Source organism: Camelus ferus, chromosome 27 (assembly GCF_009834535.1).
Source record: "Camelus ferus isolate YT-003-E chromosome 27, BCGSAC_Cfer_1.0, whole genome shotgun sequence".
NCBI classification, from domain to species: domain Eukaryota; kingdom Metazoa; phylum Chordata; class Mammalia; order Artiodactyla; family Camelidae; genus Camelus; species Camelus ferus.
The window spans coordinates 10,381,042-10,404,277 of NC_045722.1; the positions used below are offsets into that span (position 1 = coordinate 10,381,042).

The window sequence follows — 23,236 nt, forward strand, 5'->3', positions numbered from 1 at the left end:
CAAGGTCTCAAATGCCTACTGGGCAAAATCCGAAGCCTTTGGCTCAGCACACAATGCTTTTATGATCAGGCTCACGTCGGCTGCTCCAGCCCCACCCTGAGTCATGGCCCATACCTGCCTGATCCAGCAAGCCACTGACCACCAGGCAGAGGACACCTGCCTGTTGCTACACATGCTGCTTCCTCTACTCGGAATGTTTTCTCCACCTTCCTTCCTTTCAAAACTCCCACTCCTCCTTTGGGGCTCAACTTAAATATCCCCTGTGAAGCCCTCCTTGACATGGGCACCGGCAGTGCTTTGTATGTATCTCCTCTGTCGGCATTTATGACACTGGACTGAAATCGTTTGCTTGCCCTGTGAAGGTATTCCAAAAGGAAGATGAAGGGACAGAGCTCTGCCAGGGCTAAGGTCTCGTGAGCTAAGTGGAGAGCAGGCTCAGGAGGAAGAGCCTGGAAAGATTCCTTAAAAGGACAGTCCAGAGTGGGCAGGCACCTGTAAAGGGATGCTTTTAAGGGAGATAAACCAGGTAAGGGTGAGAATCAAGTTGAAACTGATGTAGGGAAAATAAATTAGGGTCCTCTCTTGCCTCTAGATAACTCGCCACAAATGGCACAAGGACCTCCCAATCCCCCCAAATCCTCAGCTGACTAAGATAATGTGGTAGAACACAGCTAGTGAGAAAGACTTCAGATTCTTGGCCAGGACTGGGACACAGCCATCAGGAAAGGAGGATGGTGGGGAGTTGTGGTTATAGAGATCTGCTTTTGGCTGGCACAGGGGAGATGACTGCTCTGCTCACTCCTCACTCGTCCACCAAACTTATGCTTACAAGAGCTCCTGAATGAAAGAAGGCACTTAGAGCAGCCCCCTCGATGGGCTGGAATATGACACCACACTTTGTGAGGAGCCACCGACAGCAGTGAGGATGTGCTCCATCCTGAAAAGACCACTCCTGTCCTCAACTTTAGAAACCCGGGGGAGGGGATAAGAACGTTCTAGCGACCTGTGGGCCAAATACAACAAGGTTGGGCTCAACATGAAGAACTTCTGAAACTCAGAGCTTTCCCCTGGGAAACCCTAACCCCCAGCAGAGGCTGGACGGAAGGCGGTGGGGAAGAGGACATGCATACGTGACAGTATATGCTTCTCTAAAACTACATATTAAGCAACTCAGGTCACATTCCCTATTTTACAGTTGTATAAATTTTTAATTGACGTATCAATAAAATTTGGCTGAATGAATTAACCCTATTTGTTTAGAATATTCCCAAAATGTGTAACAATAGTACATTTTCCTCCCTCAAAAAGTGGAGCATAATTGTATGTTATGTGTATTTTACCACACACACAAAAAGTAGAGCATAACTACCATAACTTAACCTTTCTTTTATAACACAGGGTGATCTAGCAGCATCAGCTCTATAAGAATTGATTTCCATTGTCCAGCACATACCTGTGGCTAGGTTTGTACCTGGACAAGAAGCCAAGTTTTCCCCAGCACAGCATTTCACCCTCACTTCACCTTTTCTATCTGCACTCTCTTTGGCGCTCCTTAGACACGTCTCCTGCCTCGCAACAGCGAACCAAGACTACAAGCACCACATAACTAAGATATTTTCTTCCCTTCCTCTGAGTGCTATCCATCAGATGTGAGAGATAGAAAGGATCTTGGAAACCAAGTGTTCCAAATTTACAGCTGAGAGAACACATCCTCAGAGAAAGCAGAGTTACCCAAAGGCAAGCAGCTGAGGCTCCTCTCTCCACCTGGGTCAGAGCTCTCTCCACATCTCTTGGGCCATGATCCCTCATGGACGTGCTGTCAGATAACACGTCAAACACATCCGGGCTGCAGTGACAATGGCTAACTACCACTAACCAGACAGGTATAGGAGAGGAACACACGCAGCATGGGAGGTGCTAGCTTAAGGCCGGGGGAAGCTCCACTGAAGGTGGCTCACACCCGCATGAAAGCTACCTCGTTTGACTGCCTGAAAGGGGAACTCTCACTGCCAAGGAAACAAGCGCATGGAAGTAACCATGCACCTGCAAACAACCTCTTGACAGGATGTCATGTTCCTGTCAGCTCAGTTTATAACCCTTGTTTGGTTTTTAATCTTTTCTATCTCCTAAAAATCAAGATTTAAATGTCCCTAAAATTAATACATTATAAGATTTTATATTAAAATTATGATTTGTCTTTTCCAAAAGTTTTCTACTAGATATAGTTACTGTTTCATTTTGCCTTGCTTCCATCAGCAGCAAATGATTTTCTTTAAAAAATACTTTTCTTAGATTTATGTCTGCTACCCAGAATTCTCTCACAATATTGATAGCCTTCAAGTATTACAAACAAGGAATATTCACCTAACATTAGAAGACAATTTTAAAACTTTTTATAACTTTAAAAACATCTGGGAAATTACAATAATTCTTGTTGCAGTAATATACAGTGATAGTGTATTTAATTACATATTGGGTTTCATCCTTAATAATGGTCTTCATTCATATTTTCTTACTGTTTTAAGCAAAGCAAACAAAACAGAAGAGATAAGAAACACTCCTTGAAATAATGATATTCTAAATGTCTTGCTTATTTTACATGCATGGAAAGCAACTTAAGACTCTGAACTTGACTTAATGTATATCTGGGCTGCATTTATGTCATAAATGCCCATGGGACTGTTGAGGCCTGAGTCTCAGGCTTACCTGCATAGCGCCTCTGCATCCAGCTGCCGGGGATTTCTGTGGTCTATGATAATGATGTCATGATGTTTGTCCAGGAAACAGCCAAGGACAGTCTGAGCCTCCTTGGTAACTGTACACTTAAACCCTGCTTTTTCACATGCCCTACAGAATCCATTACACTGGTTATCTTCTTTGGTAAACACTAAAAGTACCTGAATGAAAAAAGCACGAACACTTTTTAAAAAAAAAAAGATGTTGTTAGAATTATTTCTTAACAAGAAAACTCCCAAGTGTTTTCCAGGCACGTACACAGATGTGAACATTACAATCTGCTGAATAAATCCTTTTCCCACACATAACTCAGGGCCGTTAGCACTCAGCTCCCTGAAGTGCTATTTTATCTATTCTTCATGTGGGAGTCAAAGTGCATGGATCATATATTTACTTCAATAAGCCCACTTAAATAACTCACCAGAGACTTGACTAAGGATTTTATCTTAAAACTAAATCATTTAAAACATACAAATATTTATCTTAGTTAGCAGTAAGTTAACTAGGTACTTCCTAAGATGGCAAACACTAATATTCCAATCAAACTCCTATAATACTGAATACTTTAAATAATGCATTTAAATGTTCTGACTCAAGACTTTACGTAATTCCTCCAAGTTAAAAAAAATTACTTTGATTATAAGAGATTTATTTTTTAAGTTGTTTTATTTATTTTCTTGGGGGGGAGGTAATTAAGTTTGCATATTTGGTTTTGAAAGGGGTACTGGGGATTGAACCCAGGACCTTGTGTATGCCAAGCACGCACTCTACCACTTGAGCTACACACTCCCACAAGAGAGATTTAAAGTACACCAAAATGTTACTCTTCAAAACCTGCCCGTTAAGTGCCTGGCCCCGATAAAGTGGGTCCCGAATCTGCCGCCTCTCCCCTCCCAGCCAGGCCCCCCACACCTAATCTGGTTCAGGAGTGCACCCGCTCCATCCCTTCAGACCCAGACTGACTAACAGGGGCAACAGTGGTACTGTCCAGGTGGGAGACTACAAAGCTGACGGAAACCATTTCTCCAAGACTCAGTTCCTTTAAGCTTACCCAGGGGCACGGACAACACAAATGCAAAAATCTAAGAGAACGCATTTCTGCCAGTCCTCTTCACACTTTTTAAAATGTAATAGCCAGCGTGCGTTTGTGTAAAGGAAGCATCAAATAACTTTGGAGCTAAATTTCAATTGGTTACTTTGTCTAATATTTTGGATTACACGATTCATAGATATTTTCTCTCTGCTAGAGCTGATTCAGTAACATACAGCGCTTTTACTTTTTATATTGAAAATTTCAAACCTACAGAAAAGTTGTGAATGTGAATGAACGCTAGTATACTCTGCTGGTTTCATTAATTGTTAACATTTTGCCACCTTTGCTTTCTCTTTCTACACACACACACACACACACACACACACACACACACACACACACAAATTATACATGTTATCTTAATGCTGAACCTTTTGAAGTAGGTTGCAGACATTTCTTCATCTTTAACTATCTCAATGTGTATTTCTAAGAGAAGCATATTCTCTCATAACTATAGTACTGTTATCAAGCTCAGGAAATTGAACATTGATCCAATATTCTACCTAAAAGATTATTTTCAGTGTGTAACTTTAGAGATTCTCCCTTCCTCTCTTTCAAGAAAACCAACATGAAAATTACAGCATGGTATATTACCTGGAGTTGATCTGGATGAAATCTCATGGGGCCAAATTGCACGCCAGCTACTGATACCTGTAAGAAAAAGATCTGCTTAAAAATAAGAAAAAAAAAGAGATAAACTTGCCTAGATTTTTCTCTCTCTACTCAGTGCCACAGATGAAAGTAAAATTTCTACTTCAGAGAAAAATGACAAACACTTAGTAGACAGAGGAATCCCAGGCATCCCCTTATAAACCCCAAGAAAGGTGGAGAGCAGGGAAGGAAAAATAAAATTAGTCTGATCCCAGCTTTTCTTTTCCTAGTTGTGTGTGACTTTAAGTGAATTACTCAACTTCTCTCAGCCTCAATTTCTCATTTGTTACAAAGATCAAATGAAATTACAATAATAAAGACCCTCCAAAGATTAGACACTGAATGAACATTGGTTCCTTCCACATTTACTCCCATCTTTCCCCTGACGGACAATGAAATCTTACATCTAAAATGCACATAAATAATGAAATCCAGCAATCAGAATCATGGGATGTCAGAGCCAAAGAAACCTTACTGAGAAACAGTTGACACTTTCATTTTATAGAGGAGCACAGTGCTTATTCAAAAATGCTCATCTATTTGAGAACGTAACACCAAGACACAAAGATAAATACATTGTCATAACCAAACCCCAATGAGTAATAAGCATCATAGCACCAATGGAGAGCTTAGCATATACTGGGCTGAACATACGTAATCTCACTGAATCTTCACAACAGCGTGAGAGTTTACAGTTGGAAACCTGAGGTTCCAAGTACGTTAAGGCCACACAGCAGCAAGCGGCAGCTGGGATTCCACCGACCTGTCTGTTTAGTTCTATAACCTGTGCTGCAAACCCAGGGCCACTGGAAGATTTGGGCAGTCTGTGCACTGCACAAAGGAGCACAAGGGAGGGAGAAGGTAGGGCTGAAATCCAGCCGTGAACCCTGGCCCTGGGTTGCTATCCCGAAGAAAAGACACGTTTTTTGCAAATTTTCCAGAAACACTGTATGAAGGGACCCCTCCCCTACTCCAGGCCTCTGGGTGATGGTATGAGTCCATACCTCGGACACAGCAGCAGCAGAACCCATAAGATACCTCCTGGCTGCCCACCTCCCATCTCTCCCTCAAGCAGTGCTCTCTCCTACAGTAAATACATGTAACAAAACCCGCTTAGAGATGGAGGAAGTCCAGGTATATTTTTAACTGCTAAACTGATGTCCACTAATAATGGGACACCGGCTCAGTTTCTGATTTGCTTTGTAGTAATTTCATCTCTCCAAAGGTGTAAGAATGAGGGTCGCTACCACTCTAGACCTAAGACTGGGGAGGAGGACTCTGTGGCGGGGCGGCGGGGTGGGTAGACAGACACCCCACGGCACCATCCAGCCTCCTGACCTGGTAGCTGCAGGCCAGCCTCATGTCAATAGGCACAGCTGGATGCCAAAGCCGGAATTTCTGAGAGAAGATGATCCAGGAGGGCCAGGAGAGTCTTAAAAGAGAAAGATCTGCTCTATATAATCACCCCCCACAGCTCAGAGAGAAGGCAAGCAAGAGGCACCGAGAGAGACCAATCTGAACAATGAGTTTTTTGTTGGTTTTTATGAACAAAGTTTAAAGAAATGAATGAATAAAAGAACAAGAAACGATATAGGCCTACTGCCTGGAGAAGTCAGAACTACTCAGAAAAAAGAAAGAAAAGGAAGAAAATGACAGGAAAAAGAAAAAGAAGGAAAATTATTTTGCTGATTTTCTAGAGTACTGGGGGTAGGGGGGGTGCTTTCATAAGAGAAAGCAAAAACCCATCAACAGGAGGGATGTGCCGCTGCTCAGGATAAAGTGGTATAGACAGCGGTCCTCTGTGTGAACCGGGATCTGCAGCCTCTCAGAGGGCGCTCATGAAATTTGCTACAAAGGATCAGTTAGAACATAAAAAAATAAAGTCTGAAAAGAGAGAAAGAAAATATTCACAAATAGCATAAAAACATACGATATACTAGGTCACAGAGAAAACCTTAAAACATATTCCTACAAATAAGACTTGGACAGTTTTCATTTTCAACCGTAATGCAATCAAACCAAAATTTAGAACATGCGTTAACAAATACTCCCTTACCCGGAAAATTTTAAAATATTAACTCATGTAATTTCTGAATCAGAGAGGGAAATGTAAACTACACCTACAGATTACTTGGAAAATAATAGAAATGAGAAAATGTAATAAACCCTGCAGGATACTAGTAAATTTTACTCAGGGGTAAAATTCAGTCTTAAATCTTTTTTGTCGTGAAAGAAGAATTAAGTAAACAGATTAAGCTTTCAAATCCCTAAATTTGCGAAAGTAAACAGTACAAACTTAAGGAAACCAGGAGAAGAAAAATAAGTTAAAGGTAATAATTAATAAAATTTTAAAATGTTAATAACTGGCTTGATTTTTAAAAATACATTTATGTATTCATAGTGTTGGTCATAAGCTGAGGGACAAGATGAAGGCATGGGCAGCTAAGGGCAGGAGTCTCATCCCTCTGGGGAAAACAAGACCGAGCACATGTTGCACACCAAAGGTGGGTGAAGTAACTTTTACAAAGGACAGCATAACTTTTTATGATCTCAACTTATAAAAATAATTCACCACTACATTGATTTTAAGAAATAAAAGAAGCTATAGATTAATTTTTTTAAAGATCATGGATTTTGCCTCAATATAATTTTAGCACTATCATATAAAAACCCTAATGTTTCAGCAATTCTATTTTACCACTGAACACCTACTTTATTTACTTAACTAGATTGCATTTTAACCTTACATCCTGTCTACGGGGTATATCCGGCTCTCAGGACCTCTGTCGAGCAGTGTCCCAGCAGAGCCGGACAACTACTTACCACTGCCCCCCCAAAATAACCACCACCAGGAAATCTGATGACATTACTCAGTGAGCAGACGTCAGCAGTGGGCCCTCAAAGAGTAAACAACTTCCCAACTGCTCTGGATAAGGGCATCGGAACTTCTAGAATTCTTATATTCGCCCTTTTTGTGTGTGTGAAAATCAGAATCAAGCTGATCTAATGCTTCAGGCCATAGCCGTTTTGATAATTATTTATTTTTCACATTAATATTTAAGAAAGGAATAGTCATTTTCAAATCAATTTTAGTAACACAGCTTTCAGCTTCAAAAGCAATAGATATTTCTAGGTAATATAGAAACAACAGTATATTTTTGAGCTGATGGTAGTAACTATACAAGTTGTTGAGTCTTTTGGTTTTTTAAATATTTACATATTTATTAAGACTTACTGTTAAAAAAAGATTGTTAAATTGGGATATCAGATAAGGATGATCTCTGTTTGTATTTTAATATTTTAAAGTATTTTTATAAATATGGCTGGTAGAAATATGAAATAAATTATTATTTGACACTTGGATGAACCACCTATCAGATTTCTCTCGTTTGCCTAACTGACAAACATCATGACACTAGAGGGCAAAGTTACTATGCCATAAATCTTGATCACCGGTGGAGGTAGAAGAGGAAAGAGATAAATAACCTGTCTAAAAATTCTACTCTCCTGAACATCCCTCTATCCCTTACCTGCTTTTTTTTCTGTAGCTTTAGTCATCATTGCCACATGACTTATTTTATTATTTATTTTATTAATTAAGGAGTGTCTCTCCCACAAGAATGTTCTATGAAGACAGGGATTTATCTGCTCTATTCACTCTTGTATTTCCAATACAACTGTGCCTGGCACATGGCTAGACATTCAAAAAATCTTTCTGAATGAATGTTTACTCAACAGCTAACCTTTCTGAACCAATCATTTACCTAGAAATCATACTCATACCAACTTGTACATATTCATGTGCATGTAATACAGCACTTTGTTTTCAGAGTATTTTCATATATATTTTATTTTATAAAGGAACACAAAAGAAGGAAGGAATCTTAGGAAAAGCCGAAGCCTCAGGAACCACAAAAGAATCATGTGATCTAGCTCTCTTTCCCACATCCCCTTTATTAGAAACATAAAGTTATGCTGGGATCATTTTATATTAATTGTTTACAAACCTAGGAACTATAGTAAGGACATAAATCAGATTTTGTCCACACCACCCCTCCAGGCTTCCCCTGCACAGCCAGTGGCCATCTTGTCTCTCTGGAAAAAGAGTGACAAGAGTCAGGAGACACCAGTTCTTAGGTGGGAAGAGTCAAAATTAATCCGGACATTTGTGGACCACCTACTTACTATGCTATAAGCCAAGCACAGAGCTAGGTACTAGGAGCGCAAAGACCAATTGCCTACCCTGTCCTTGAGTAGTAGAAGGGGAAGATATAAATGATGACAACATGGTTCAGTTATAATAGAGAAAGAAGGTGTCTACTATGTACTAAATACTTTGCTTCCAATCCTATTTAAATCCAATTTAGTCCTTACCTTATGAATAAGGTAAGTTCATTAACCCCATTTTTTGATGACCAAACTGAAGCTCAGAGCAGGATGGTTAAACAGCTGGTAAGTGGCAAAGGTGGGAGCTGGACTCAATTCATGGGAACTTAATTCCCATGGTCTTTTCATGCTACATTGGGAAAGGCCTAAAATCACCTGACCCTAACCTGTAGCTAGCTGAAATAAGACCAAGAACCTGAAAGCCTCATTCATCCATTTGACAAATCTTTGTTGAACACCCACTATGTGTTAAATGGTTTCCTAGGTACTGAGCATTCATGAGAACAAGAAAGAAAATATCTCGACATAACAGGGAAGGATTTGGTGGCGAGTAACCTGGGTTGCTATTCTGAATCAGAGTCAAGAAAGGCCCCTCCAAGGTTGCATTTCAGAAGGCAAGATCCGAATGACAAGGAGCCAGCCATGCCAGGAATGGAGGAGGAAGCAGAAGGAAGGCTGGTGCCCAGGACCCAGGGTGGGAACAGGGGAAAACTTAAGGAAAGGAAGGGGAAGAGTGTAGAGATGAGCTCATGGCTAGGCAGGAGCTGTAAGATGCAGAGCTTTCTGAGCCAGGACAAGAAACTTGGGTTTTATTCTAAATTTCATGAAAAGCCACTAGAGAGTTCTACACAAGAGAATGGTAAGATCTGTTTTTTTATTTTTTAGAAAGATCCCTTTGGCTACCTGTGGAGAATAGATAGTGGAGGGGTGAGCGTGGAGGCCGAGGCAGTAAGGAAGCTTCTGTAGTAGTCCAAGTGGGAGGGGATGGTAGCTTGGCCTAGCAGTTGCCATGGAGATGAGTAGATAAATCTGGGTGTGTGCTTTGGAGATAGAGTGATCAGGACTTGCTGATGTATAGGGCACAATCAAATTCACTGATTCCAAGACCAGAGTTCTGATGTCTGACCTGCAGTTTCATATCAGTGTTGTGTGGAAATTTGGGGTTCTGCAAGGCATCCTGATAGAAGCTGATGTGGGTCTGCTTGGTCCTTTCCAGATCTACCCACAAGATGGCACCAAGATCTACCCCGAGGCAAAGCTCCTTCCCCTGGTCTTCCCAGAGCAAACGTCCTACAACCAGTATTCCTGAGATGGGACAGATAAATAGAGGTTTGAATTATGACCCCTTTCCCCTAAAAACCTGAGTAATGAGTAACAGATATGCAGCTCTTTGCATGGTGCCTGGCACACAAATCAAGTCTAGCCATTACCACAAGTGAAAGGCGACACATAAGTGTTCACAATGCCCCTGGTTTGGTTCTAGAGCAACGAAGAAATCCTAACTAGGTGTGGGAGCTAGACACGTAGGTTTGGCAGAAAGTGGGTTTCCATTCTGAAAGCTATTTCAAAAAGTCAGCCACAAAAAGTCAAACTACTCATTCCAACCTCCTTTCTGTGTTAAACCATCAGACCTTCCAAATGCAGTCCTCAACCTGATGTGCTACTGTTTAAACCATCTCTCAGTCCTCTCTTAAGAGGGCTACGCAAGGATTCTCAGTAATTGGACTACACTGCTTTTTAAATAAGTAATGCTGGTTTCTTTAAAGTTTCTCTTTGGAATATTTTTTCACTACTAACAATGTCTAAGTCTAAACTTCAAATAACCAGCTCAGAAAAATCAAGGAGGAAGTCATTTTCTTGTGTCCCAAAGAAAACTTAAGGTTTCAGAGGAGAAACCACAGGGAAGGGATGGAAGTAACAACATCAACAGAGTGTGAAGAACCCCTGGGGCAGATGAAGGCCTTAGGTCAAGGATCGGGGGGTTAGGGATGAGGGGACAGAAGGGAGAATGGCTGGAGCCCTGGCCCCAAGCCTCGGACGCTGCAGCTGGATACTGCTACCCTGCTTCCCCTTTATTACAAATAGCAGCAACAGCCCAGGCCACAAGTTTCTTTCCCAGGGAGACTGTCTTCTCCCAGGACCGCTTTTTCCTAAGGGTTTCGAGGTAAAATCTTGACCAGACGCTGTCTGATATTTACAGAGAAAAAAAAATGTACATTTATGACTTCCAAACTAAATACATTTTACGACTTTTTTTTTCAGAATAGTTTTAGGTTTACAACAAAATTGGGAGGGAGGTACAGAGATTTCCCTTATAACCCCACGCCCCACACATGCACAGCCTCCCCGTCATTAACATCACTCACCAGAATAGTACATTTTTTACCAAATGACACATCATAATCACCCCAAATTAGTATTTTATTTTACAATTCACTCTTGGTGTTATACATTCTATGAGTCTGGACAAATGTATAGTGATGTATACCCGTCATTATAATATCATATAGAGTATTTTCATTGCTCTACAAATCCTCTGTACTCTGCCTATTCATCTCTCCCCACTCCCACCACTGGCAACTATTTATCGTTTTATTGCTGTCACAGTTTTACCTTTTCTAGACTGTCATATAGTTGGAATCACACATGTATGTAGCCTTTTCAGATTGCCTTCTTTCACTTAGTAATATGCATCTGAGGCTCCTCCATGTCTTTTTTGTGGCATATCTCATTTCTTTTTAGTGCTGAATAATATTCCATTGTCTAGATGTACCATAATTTATCCATTCACCTACTGAGGGACATCTTGGTTGCTTCTAAGTTTTGACACTTATGAAGATGCTATAAACATCCTTGTGCAGGTTTTTGTGTGGATATAAGTTTGCAACTCCTTTGGGTAAATGCCAAGGAGACCAATTGCTAGATCATATGGTAAGAGTATGTGTAGTTTAGTAAGAAACTGCCAAACTGTCCTCAAAGTGGCTATGCCACTCTACATGTCCCCTGCCATTGTTTGCATATCCCCCTGTTGCTCCACATCCTTTCCAGCATTTGGTGGTGTCAGTGTTCCAGATTTTTGTCATTTAAATAGGTGTGAAGTAGAAACTTACTGTTATTCTAATTTGCATGTCCCTGATGATATATGGTATGGAGCATATTTTCATATGCTTTTCTGCCATCTGTATGTCTTCTTTGGTGAGGTGTCTGTTAAGGTCTTTGGTCCATTTTTAAATCAGATTGTTTTCTAATTGTTGAGTTTTTAAGAGTTCTTTATATATTTTGGACAACAGTTATTTATAGGATGTGTCTTTCGCAAATATTTTCTCCTAGTCTATGGTGTGTCTTCTAATTCTTTTGATAGTGTCTTTCACAGAGCAGAAGTTTTTAATTTTAATGAAGTCCAGCTTATCAATTATTTCTTTCATGGATTACATCTTTGGTGTTGTATCTAAAAAAGAATCACATGGAAATGTTAGCTATCTTAATCCAGCACCTTAGATCGCTTGTCCACACTACCACTTCTGAAATGTTAGCTACCTTGACTGTGGTTGTGGTTTCATTGGTGTACATACATCTGTCAAAATTCAACAAATTGTACATTTGATATATGTGTAGTTTACTGTACAGGAATCATACCACAATAAAGGTATTAAAAATAAAATTAAATAAAATAAAATAAAATAAAAAAGCATCATTATAACCAAGGTCATCTAGGTCTTCTCCTGTGTTATCTTCTAGGAGTTTTACAGTTTTGCATTTTCTTTGAGGCCCTCTGATCTACCATGAGTTAATTTTGGTGTGACATCTGTATCTAAATTCATTATTCTGCATGTGGATGTCCAGTTGTTCCAGCACCATTTGTTGAAGAGACTATCTTTGCTCCATTGTATTGCCTTTGCTCCTCTGTCAAAGATCAGTTGACTATTTGTGGATGTCTATTTCTGGGCTTCCAACTTTGTTCTTTAATATTGGTTAGCTATTCTGGGGTTTTTTGGCTCTCTATGTAAATGTTAGAAACTTGCTGGGATTTTAATTGGGATTGCATTGAATCTATAGGTCAAGTTGGGAAAAACTGACTTCTTGACAATATTGAGCCTTCCTACCCATAAACACGGAATCTCTCTCCATTTACTTGGTGGTTCTTTGATTTTGTTCAGAGTTTTGTAGTTTTCCTCATATAAATCTTGTATATATTTCGTGAGATTTATATCTAAGTTTTCATTTGTTTTTTTCGGGGGGGTGCTAATGTAAATGGTACTGTGTTTTTAATTTCAAATTTCACTTGTTCATTGTTAGTATATAGGAAAGAAATTGACTTTTGTATAATAACTTTGTATCCTGCAACCTTGCTATAATCACTTATTAGTTCCAGGAGTTTTCCTGTCTAATGTTTTGGATTTTCTACATAGACAATCATGTCATCTGTGAACAAAGACTGTTTTAAGTTTTCCTGACCAAACTATATAACTTTTATTTCCTTTTCTTGCCTTCCTGAATTAGCAAGGACTTCCAGTATGATGCTGAAAAGGAATGGTAAGAGGGGACATCATTACCCTGTACCTGATCTTAATAGGAAAGCTTCAAGTTTCTCACCATTAAGTGTGATGTTAGCTGTAGGTCTTCTGTAAATACTCTTTATCAAGTTGAGGAAGTTTTCCTCTATTCCTAGTTTACTAAGCATTTTTATCATGAATGGGTTTTGGGTTTTGGATTTTGTCAAATGTTTTTTCTCCATCTACTGATATGATCATTAATTTTTCTTTTTTAATCTGTTGATGTGATGGATTACAATAATTGATTTTCTGATATAGAATTAGCCTTGCTTACCTGGGTTTTTACACCTTTTATATTTGAATTGCTAATATTTTGTTGAACATTTTTGCATCTCTGTTCATGAGAGATATTGGTCTATAGTTTTCTTGTAATGTCTTTGTCTGGTTTTGGCATTAAGGAGATGCTGGCTTCAGAGAATGAGTTATCTTCTGGAAGAGATTGTAGAGGATTGGTATAATTTCTTCTGTAAATGTTTAGTAGAATTCACCAGTGAAACCACATGGGTGCTTTCTGTTTTGGATGGTTATGAATTACTGACTCAATTTCTTCAATAGATATAGGCCTATTCAGATCATCTATTTCTTCTCATGAGAGTTTTGGCAGATACTGTCTTTCAAGGAATTGGTCCTTTCCATCTATGTTATCAGATTTGTGGGCATAGAGCTGTTCACAGTATTCTTTTGATTTCCATGGGATCTGCAGTGATGTCTCCTCTTTAATTTCTGATATTAGTAATTTGTGTCTTCTCTCTTTTTTAGTTAGTCTTCCATAGAGGTGTCTAGAGTCTATTAATCTTTTCAAAGAACTAGCTTTTGGCTTCATGGACTTTCCTTACTGATTTCCTATTGTCAATTTCATTGATTTCTGCTCTAATTATTATTTCATTTCTTCTGCTTACTTTGGATTTAATTTTTTCTTCAAGTTTCCTAAATTGAAAACTTAGATGCTGATTTTAGATCTTTCTCTATCCATTTTAATTTTAATGTATATGTGTCTTTATACTTAAAGTAGATTTGTTGTAGACATTTTTTTCCCCTGCTATTTACTGTGGGATTTTGGTCAAGCTCCTGAAGTTAAATCTCACAATGTTGTGCCATCCCTTCTCTCCTCCCTGATACCAATGCAACAGTTTCTCTGGAGATTTTAACTCTGAGTTGTCTGCCAGCAATTCATCAGTCACAGTTCAGGTTTTCCTACCCAGGCACTGGTTGGGAACCAATTGCTAAGGTTAAACCAAAACTGCCTATACTTGCATACTATACGACTCAGAAGTGAGAATTCTGAGTCTATTCACAAAGATCTTTGTCCAGGGTTATGTGTAGCAGCAGGGAGCTGCAAACAATATGGATATATCTAACTGAGGACTATAATATGGTAGATCTTGAAAGTATATGCTAAGTGAAAAAAAAATTAGAATAAGATCTGTAATACAATACCATTTATGTAAATTAAAATACATAAGTACATAACAATAAATACTTTATAAGAACACATAAAAACAAAATGACATACATTAAACACATTAGAATGGTTACCTGTGGTAGGTAGTGAGGGAGTGGAGAATCAGATAAAAATCAACCAAACAATGAAAAAAGAGAGGAATCTTGGGACATAGGCAAGGATTTTTATTTATTTATTTATTTATTTATTTATTTATTTATTTATTTATTTATTTGCACAGAAAGCATTAACCATAAAGTTAAGAATTGATTTAAAAAAAGATTTTAAAATTAAGAACTTTTGTTCATCAAAAGACTCTAGTTAGACACTGAAGAGGTAAGTCACAGAATGGGAGAAGGTATTTGCAAAACATATAACCAACAAAGAACACATAACCCCAGAAAACAAAAAACACTCATACCCATAATATATAAAGATGCCTGAAAATCAGTGAGACAAAACTAGACAACCCAACTTGCGAGAGACTTGCACGGATAGATGATGTTAATATGTTAAGAATTGAGAAGGATAATTCAATCCTCTGCATCGGAATTTCAACCGGGAAAAGAAAGTGAGCTCATCAACAATTTTTAAGTTTTAACAATTTTATAAGAATGTATGTAAGCAGGAAATCTGAAAAGATATTTTAAACTTTATAAAACATATAAACAAATGCCACTGGCTAAAGTCTCTTCTATTTTAAGAGAGTTCTTGAGAGAAAAAACAGCATCTGCATCTAGAATTTGTGTATCTACAAGGGGAAATGAGTTACTTATGTAATTACTACACAGTAGAAAGCTTTGTTTCCATAGAGATTATGACACAACTGATTTAGGCCTTAAATTAGAATATTCCGATTTGAATTGAGAAATGATCTTTTTGTCTAAATGAATAGTGTATTCAGTGCGAATAAGAGCTCCGCACATCTGCTGATATCATTTCCTCCTTACTTCAATAATTAATAATGAGAATACATCCACACAAGTCCTAAAAAGGAATTCATATCCCCCAAATTTCATAAGTGCCTGAAAATACATAGGGAATGACATATTTCTACAGGATGTACAAAAATACATAGAGAACATAAAATATCTCAAAATATCTTTCTGCTCATTCATTTCACATCTATGACACTTAAACATTCTCTTGTACTAACTGTGTGAACAGCAAGACAAAAAAAGTTAGCTCTACCTTCCTTCTGTCATCGCTATCGGAACTCAACAGATGAGCTGTACACTGCACTGCAGGGGGGCTGGGGGTGGGAATGCATATTAATCCAAAGCACAAAAACACCAGAATGTTAAGTTTCAAAATCAGTGATATATATGATCCGCAAACACAGTAAGTATGAAACCCTTCAGGGGCTCCACATTGCCCGAGATAAAGCCTGGACTCTGACAGGGCATTTAAGGCCCCCGTAGTGCTTGAAGCTTAAGCTTCAACTGCCCCACCCACTTAGAACTCCTTGAAAGCTCATGTCTCTTGCCGTGGCCACATGGCTCACTCAGCATGGCACACTCCTGCTTTCTTCCTCTTCCCCACTAACTCTATCTCATCTTTCTAGACTCAGTCAGGGGAAACTCGACCTAGGCTTCTGGCCCCGACCTCCATCTGCATGAAGTGCCACACTGTGTTCCCAAGGAACCCTGGGTTTATATTCATCACAGTGAGATTATACTCACTTTTTTTCCCCTACCAGACCGAGCCTCTGAGTTCTATCCACCTTTATAAAACTGGAAGCTAAAAAAAATACAGTGCTCAGTAACTGCTGAATAAATTACTAAATTCTGAATTCAATTACTAAATAACTGAAATCCCCAACATTTCCCCATGTTTTCATAATAAATGCTCCTAAAGGAAATATCTAAGGAAAAAAAAAAGGGATAAACAATCCCAGTTGTTAGAGTAAAATCAAGGCAGGCCAGGTTTCCTGATAGGCTTAATGATTCTCTTATTTTTCTAATTTCACTGTGAAATCTTTCCAGCTGAATGGATATTCTATCTCTCAAAGGTCTCCAAAGAAATGATCCAATCTTTAATTTGGTTACAGTTCAGTATATTCTCAATTAGCCAAATATTCAAAGTTCTGTATGATTAGATTTTTATCTTGTTGCTACTCTGGGCATTCTGGCACCCCAGGTAAATTGCTACTGTCAACTATGTTTTGTTTAGATATCATAGAAAGTACCTGACCTCCCTTTGAAAATTGTTTTCTATTAAACTATATTTAAGTAAAAAACAGCATTGGTTCTGAGCACACTTAACTGAATCTCAAAAGAAAGCATTATATAAAAAACAGGAAGTGAGCCTTCTCTGATTCAATCAAAGACACAATTTTCATATAGAAATACTAGGATATGACCATGTGACTATAGAAAAAATTACTCATAAGACCAATAACAAAAGCAAAAATATTTTGGAAATTAACAATAATTTTTTTAACATTTTTTATTGATTTATAATCATTTTACAATGTTGTGTCAAATTCCAGTGTAGAGCACAATTTTTCAGTTATACATGAACATATATATATATATTCATTGTCACATTTTTTTCTGTGAGCTACCATAAGATCTTGTATATATTTCCCTGTGCTATACAGTATAATCTTGTTTATCTATTCTACAATTTTGAAATCCCAGTCTATCCCTTCCCACCCTCCACTCCCTTGGCAACCACAAGTTTGTATTCTATGTCTATGAGTCTATTTCTGTTTTGTACTTATGCTTTGTTCGTTCGTTTGTTTGTTTTTTAGATTCCACATATGAGCGATCTCATACGGTATTTTTCTTCCTCTTCCTGGCTTTCTTCACTTAGAATGACTTTCTCCAGGAGCATCCATGTTGTTCCAAATGGCGTTATGTTGTCAGTTTTAATGGCTGAGTAGTATTTCACTGTATAAATATACCACATCTTCTTTTACCAGTCATCTGTTGATGGACATTTAGGCTGTTTCCATGTCTTGGCTATTGTAAATACTGCTGCAACAATAAATTTTTATTGTATATCTCTAGATATACTCAAAATATCTTTACGTATCAAGCTAAATGAAACTTGAATTTTATCATGTGATTTAATGGTGTGTGAAAATTTTTCCAATAAAAAGTTATCAGAAAAAGTAGCAAAGTAGCAAACATACATAGCAATGACAAGGAATAAATCTGAAACATGAAGTTATAATTACCCTCAGAAAGTGAAATTAGGCCAAACCACTTCTGTAAGTAGCTGGTTTCACTTACTATAGATCAATTTTTCCTAAACAATTTTCAGTAAACAGGTGGCTGAAGGGCCTGGGGAAACACAGATTCTTAGCACACTGAAGACTTCTGAGGAGAATGACACTGTGGGGCAAGTCCACAGGGCTGGCTTCATCCACCATCCCAGAGGTGGTCTGAAGAAAGACTGTTAACAGGAGAGAGGAAGTTTGAATACGTGGTTTTGTTTTTATGACCTTTTAACTGTGATTGACTGTACACACTGCAAGCAGAGCAATCACCTGGGGACACCTGAACTGCAGTGGGCCTACTGGACAGGGCTCCACGAGGAACCACTGAAGAGCCTCTCACAGATCCCACCTGCAGAGGTGACTGTGCTTGAGGACACGTGACTCAAAAAAAGAGCTCGGTAGTGAACGAAATGCATGAAATAAATCTGGAGATGGTTTTATCTCCACTGCCCTTCTGGCAGGTGAACGAACATCTGAGAGGCTGACAACCCAGTGAGCATACAGTTTGCTTCTGAAATTGGTACACTGAATATACAGGGCTCTTGCAGGGTCACCAAAAGTGATCGTAAGTCATCTTCCCACTTTAAACCTGTTTAATGGAAATAGCGCTTCCTCCACTCCTAAAACTGGGACAAGGCTCACAAAGTTTCTGCCCTCTCTTTCGTAATATTAAGTCCTAGAGTTGCATTTTATTAGTCTCCTAGGGCTGTTGTAACAAATTACCACAAAATAGGTGGCTCAAAACAACTGAAATTTATTCTCTTACAGGACAGGAGACCTGAAGTCCAAAATCAAGGTGTAGGCAGGGTTGGTTCCTTCCACAGAATCTGAGGAAGAAGCTATTCCACGCCTCTCTCCTAGCTTCTGGTGGCTGCTGGGAATCCCTGGCTTTCCTTGGTTGTAGCTGTGTCATTCCAATCTCTGCCTCTGCCGCGGCACAGACCTCTTAGAAGGACAACAGCCCTTGAATTTAGGGCCCACCCTAATTCAGGATGACCTTATCTTAACTAATTACCCCTGCAAAGACTACTTCCAAATGGGTCACATTCTGAGGTTCCAGTGGACATTAATTTTGAGAGGACACTATTCAATGAGTATACTCATTATATCACAAATACAGCCCCAATTCAGTAATTAAAAATGGTCCGTCCATGTCATTTACATAAAGTTCAAATCAGGCAAAACTAATCTATAGTATATTTTGTAGGGGTAGTGGGTGACTGAGAGAGAATACCAGGGAGCCTTATAGGTTCCTGGAATGTTCTAGTTTTGATCTGGGTGCTGATACATTTACGAAAATTAATCAAGTTGTACACTTATGAGTTACGCATTAACTGCATTAACTTTCAAAAAAGAGTTTAGGCACTTTAAAAAGAAAACCATCAGTCCAATATCTTAACAGGCTTCAGTTTTCATTTGAAGAAGATTCTCTCTCCACCATCAGGGCCAGTTGCAGGGCAGCACTACCTTCAGGAAAGGGGGTGCCGCTTCTCTCTCCCTCACATCCTCCCCTCACGTCCCCCTCCAACTGCTAGCTGCTGCTTCTGAGGCAGGGAGCAAGGCCCAGAGAGGTGGTCTCACTGGAGGAGCACTACCAGACGATTTCTCACTCTTAGAGCTTTTTCTCTTACGGAGGGAGCATCTCTGTGGTTTCTCTGGGGAGTCTCCTGTGTCCCACCCACAGAAGGGCAGTGCCTCTGCTGTCAGGGAACCGTATTAGTGGAGGATGTGATCTGACTTCCTGTGACCCAGCTGGTGACCTCCAACTCCCATCTATACTTACTGATATGACGGACAGTGGCCTTATCAGTCATCTTTGTTTTCCTTCATAGAGACCGTTTTCCTTTCTATGTATTCTGGTATTTAAGATGGTTTATTTTTTATCTAGTGGTCACTGTGATTAATATCTGAAAACCTTTATTTCTTTAGACAGTATCTACTTAATTCTCTATGAGAAATAATGAAATTAAGATATTTTCTTCTCCTGCACCATTTCTCCATTATCTTATTTGAGTCCATCATACTATATCCTGTCTAACTTTGTGCTCTTAAACATACCTACACTTCTATTAGTTTGACTGTAAGCTTTAAATGATATCCTTTGAACCCTACCTATTAAACACAGGGGGAAAATATTCTGAATTTACCACCATCTTTGTTCCCCTTTTCCTCTCAAATTTGGTTAGTTACATAATTTCATATTGTCAGGTCATATAACCTTTACATTCTGTTCTATTGCACTAATCTCCAAATTTGTTTTAACCTACAGTTAAACAGACTCAATGCTCAAAACAGTTCTTTTGCTGGAATTTTTCCACTTATTTCTTGGTAGACTGAAGTATGTCTTTGACTAGATTCCTTAAGAAGAGTTCATGGGAATATTCTGCCTCAATTTTCTTATACTAAAAATAAAAACAATTTCAATGAATATAAAATCCTTGGGTCAAACACTCTTCTTAAGGATTTTGTCAGTGTTTTTCAATGTTGAGTAATAAGGTGCAGTGAAAATTTCCCCTTTTATATGTGAGGTGATCTTCTGGCGTGGCTGTTGGTCCAAATAATTCTTTACAGTTGAAGTCCAATAACTTTACTGGGATTACACTGCAAGGCTGGCCATTTTATGTTAATTTTTCCTGGGTACAATGCATCATTTCAAACTGTAGATTCAAGCTCTCCTTTCTGTAAAGTTTTCTTGATTTAGATCTTTAAATTTTTATTCTATTATTTTCCCTTCTTCAGGGAATTTTTGTACTTTTCATTCACATCTCTAATCTTTTTTAACTATTTCTATTTCACTTTGCTCACTTATTTCATTCCTATTTTTTATACATTATCTTGTGTCACTTTTAACTTTGCCTTCATTTTTTTTTTGGATGGTTTTCATTTTTCCCTTCACTTTCTTGAACTTAGGTTTCTTTGCCTATTGACTTGCCTGAACTCCTGTATTTCTGATTTGTGCTCCAGCTCTTTATAGAGGTGGGCTTTTTCTTTAATATGTGAAATACTTGGTTAAAATTTTCATTTGTTCTGTGTCAGCATTTTTTCGAGTGTTTCTCTTTATCGTTTTGTTTTTTCATGTTTCTTCATCATTTTTTAGTAATTATGTTTGACTAGATCCCGAACTGGTCCATTTTTTGATTACTCATTTTTGAAGGCAGTTTTTCCTGGACCAGTTTTCTGGGAGGAGAGCCAGAGCCATGCTGAGGGGAGCAGAGAATGCTCTTCCTGTTGCCGGCAGGCCCGTGCAAGTGTACACACATGCGGGGGAAGGTTCTTCAGCTTCTCGCTCTCCATCCAGAGAGGCAGGCAGCTGGGAGTGCTGCTGCCAGTGCAGAGTCCTCTCCCTCCTGCCGCCACCGCTCCTGCTCCCTACAACTGTTACCGATGTGAGTCCGCGTTCAGTCCAGCCTCCTCTGCATCTTGGAATCAGACTGGATCCAGTGAAGCTCCTGCCACCAGCCTGTGCACTCATTTCCACTATTTCAAACCAAGCATTTTGCTTTTGAACCCCAGGGTGTATCCCTCACCTTGGAAAGTGTTGCTTGCTAGTTGATTTTTCTTTTCCTGAGGTCTGCAGCTGCAAGTGTCTTCTGTCTACTTTCTCTCATACTCCTGGTCCAATCTTTCAAAATCCTTTTCCACTTATTTTGTGGTTTGGGGTTTCAGACATCTCCTAATTTCTTCAAAGATAGAGTTTTCATTTGTTTTTTTATTGTTGTTTTATTCCCTCTTAGTTGCTTGGGATAATTCTCCAGGGAAGGATGAAGAAAGGCTAACTTTACCACATTCAAATCTTTTAAGTTTTACTTTTTTCCTCCAAAAAGAAAATGCTTTTATGATTTCTTTGAATCTAAAGTTACTCCAAAACCCAGACAATATAGAAAGGATGCAGAGGGAAAAAGTAAAAAGCTATCATCTGAAATCTATATCATTAACCTAAAGTAGTAATCCCTGTTAACAAATGAGCACATATCCTGATGCACATGAACTGACCTTTTCCCATGCTTTTTTTTCCACTGAAAATTGAGCATTTTCTTGCAAATACAGATTTAAATTATAACTTTTAATAGCTACATGATATTCACAAGAACTTTCCTTTAACTAAGAGTATCTTGAGACACTGAAATGTTTAAACTTTAAAGTAAACAATCCCATAAAACCAGAAGTCATGCCTCTTAAAGATCAAATTTTCCACATTTCAGTTTGCTTGTAAATGAGAGAAAATGAGGGGTTTATTCCACAGGCTTTTAGAAATAAAACAAGCAGGCCTATGCTAGGTAACTAAGGGTTCGTTTTACAAGTTACTGTTTCCACGACCTTTGTTCCCTGTATAATGAATACACTGTATTTTCCTGGTTTCTCATTTACAAGAGGGAGAAACTCCGAACAAAATTATCCAAGTGTTATACCAACAACAGATAATCTCTACAGGTTATTAATCAAGAAGAGTGTCAAGAGAATTACAAGCTGCTCCTTTTACAACTCGAGGTGAGCTTGTACTATGGTGTCAAACAAGGGAATGTGTGCAAATTGCCTGCAGTCTGTGAGTTTTCATTAAACTGTCTTTTCTAATCCATTTCCTTAATTATTAGAGACTTAGAGCTACATAAACACCGAACCTCAGAGCTATGGCTGTGAAGTAAAGAGAGAAAACATTCTGTTCTTTCTCTCAGCAGACCACAGAGGCAATTTTTTTTTCACTGAAACATCCCCTACACAAATGAGCAAACCTCCAGATGGCAAAGCACTGGCATGAGCCAAGGAACAACAATTCTAAGTGAGTGTTATTCACAAAACTACTCCAGTAAGTGCTTGAGTGTAGACTGTAGGTTAGGATATGCCGCTTATGAAACTGGGTAATCCTTGATTCAGCAGTAAAGTCAGGCCCAAGAATTGCAGCTAGAGAAGTCCAGTAACCAGCCTCAGTGATTTACTATAATCAAGTCACCACCAACAATAATAGCCTGTAACATTTGGGTGTTTACTATGTACCAAGGAGTTCCTAATTTAACCCTCACATCAACCTGATAAAGTAGGAACTGTTATTATTACTTCTAATTACCAATTGGAAGCAGAGACGCAACAAGGTTAATCTACTTGCCAGTCATACAGCTAGTAAGTGGGGATGTGGAACCTGGACCCAGGGCTGTGTGACCCCCAAGGCCCACACCTGTCACTGCACTATACAGCTTCATGCACTTAACAGTGATGGGAACTCAGAAGAGGGGTAAGTGGTTTTGATCAAGGCAGGCAGAAGAGACAGCAATCAGGCTGGGCCTGGAAAGGCAGACAGAGAGGCAGAGAAAGGTCAAAGTCCATGTAAGGAAAAGCACACAGGAAAGGAAAGCAGAGGCGGAGTTTTTGACAGC

The 23,236-nt window shown here is 38.8% G+C and overlaps 1 protein-coding gene and 1 long non-coding RNA gene across 4 annotated transcripts in view; one reads left to right on the forward strand and one right to left on the reverse strand.

Annotated features, from left to right (window-relative positions):
- Positions 1-23,236, reverse strand: part of PDE8A (phosphodiesterase 8A) — a 117,089-nt gene that overhangs the window by 49,330 nt on the left and 44,523 nt on the right. For all 3 annotated transcript variants that reach the window (XM_032469012.1, XM_032469011.1, XM_032469010.1), the window contains exons 2-3: positions 4,424-4,480; positions 2,707-2,897 (exon numbers count right to left, since the gene is read on the reverse strand). In XM_032469012.1, coding sequence (XP_032324903.1) covers positions 2,707-2,897; positions 4,424-4,450 — 218 coding nt within the window. In that variant the 5' untranslated portion in view covers positions 4,451-4,480. The remainder of the gene's footprint in view (positions 1-2,706; positions 2,898-4,423; positions 4,481-23,236) is intronic.
- LOC116660223 lies at positions 6,349-23,202 on the forward strand. The gene is made up of 3 exons (XR_004315628.1): positions 6,349-6,563; positions 18,260-18,265; positions 23,192-23,202. It is a non-coding gene; the product is annotated as an uncharacterized LOC116660223 (long non-coding RNA).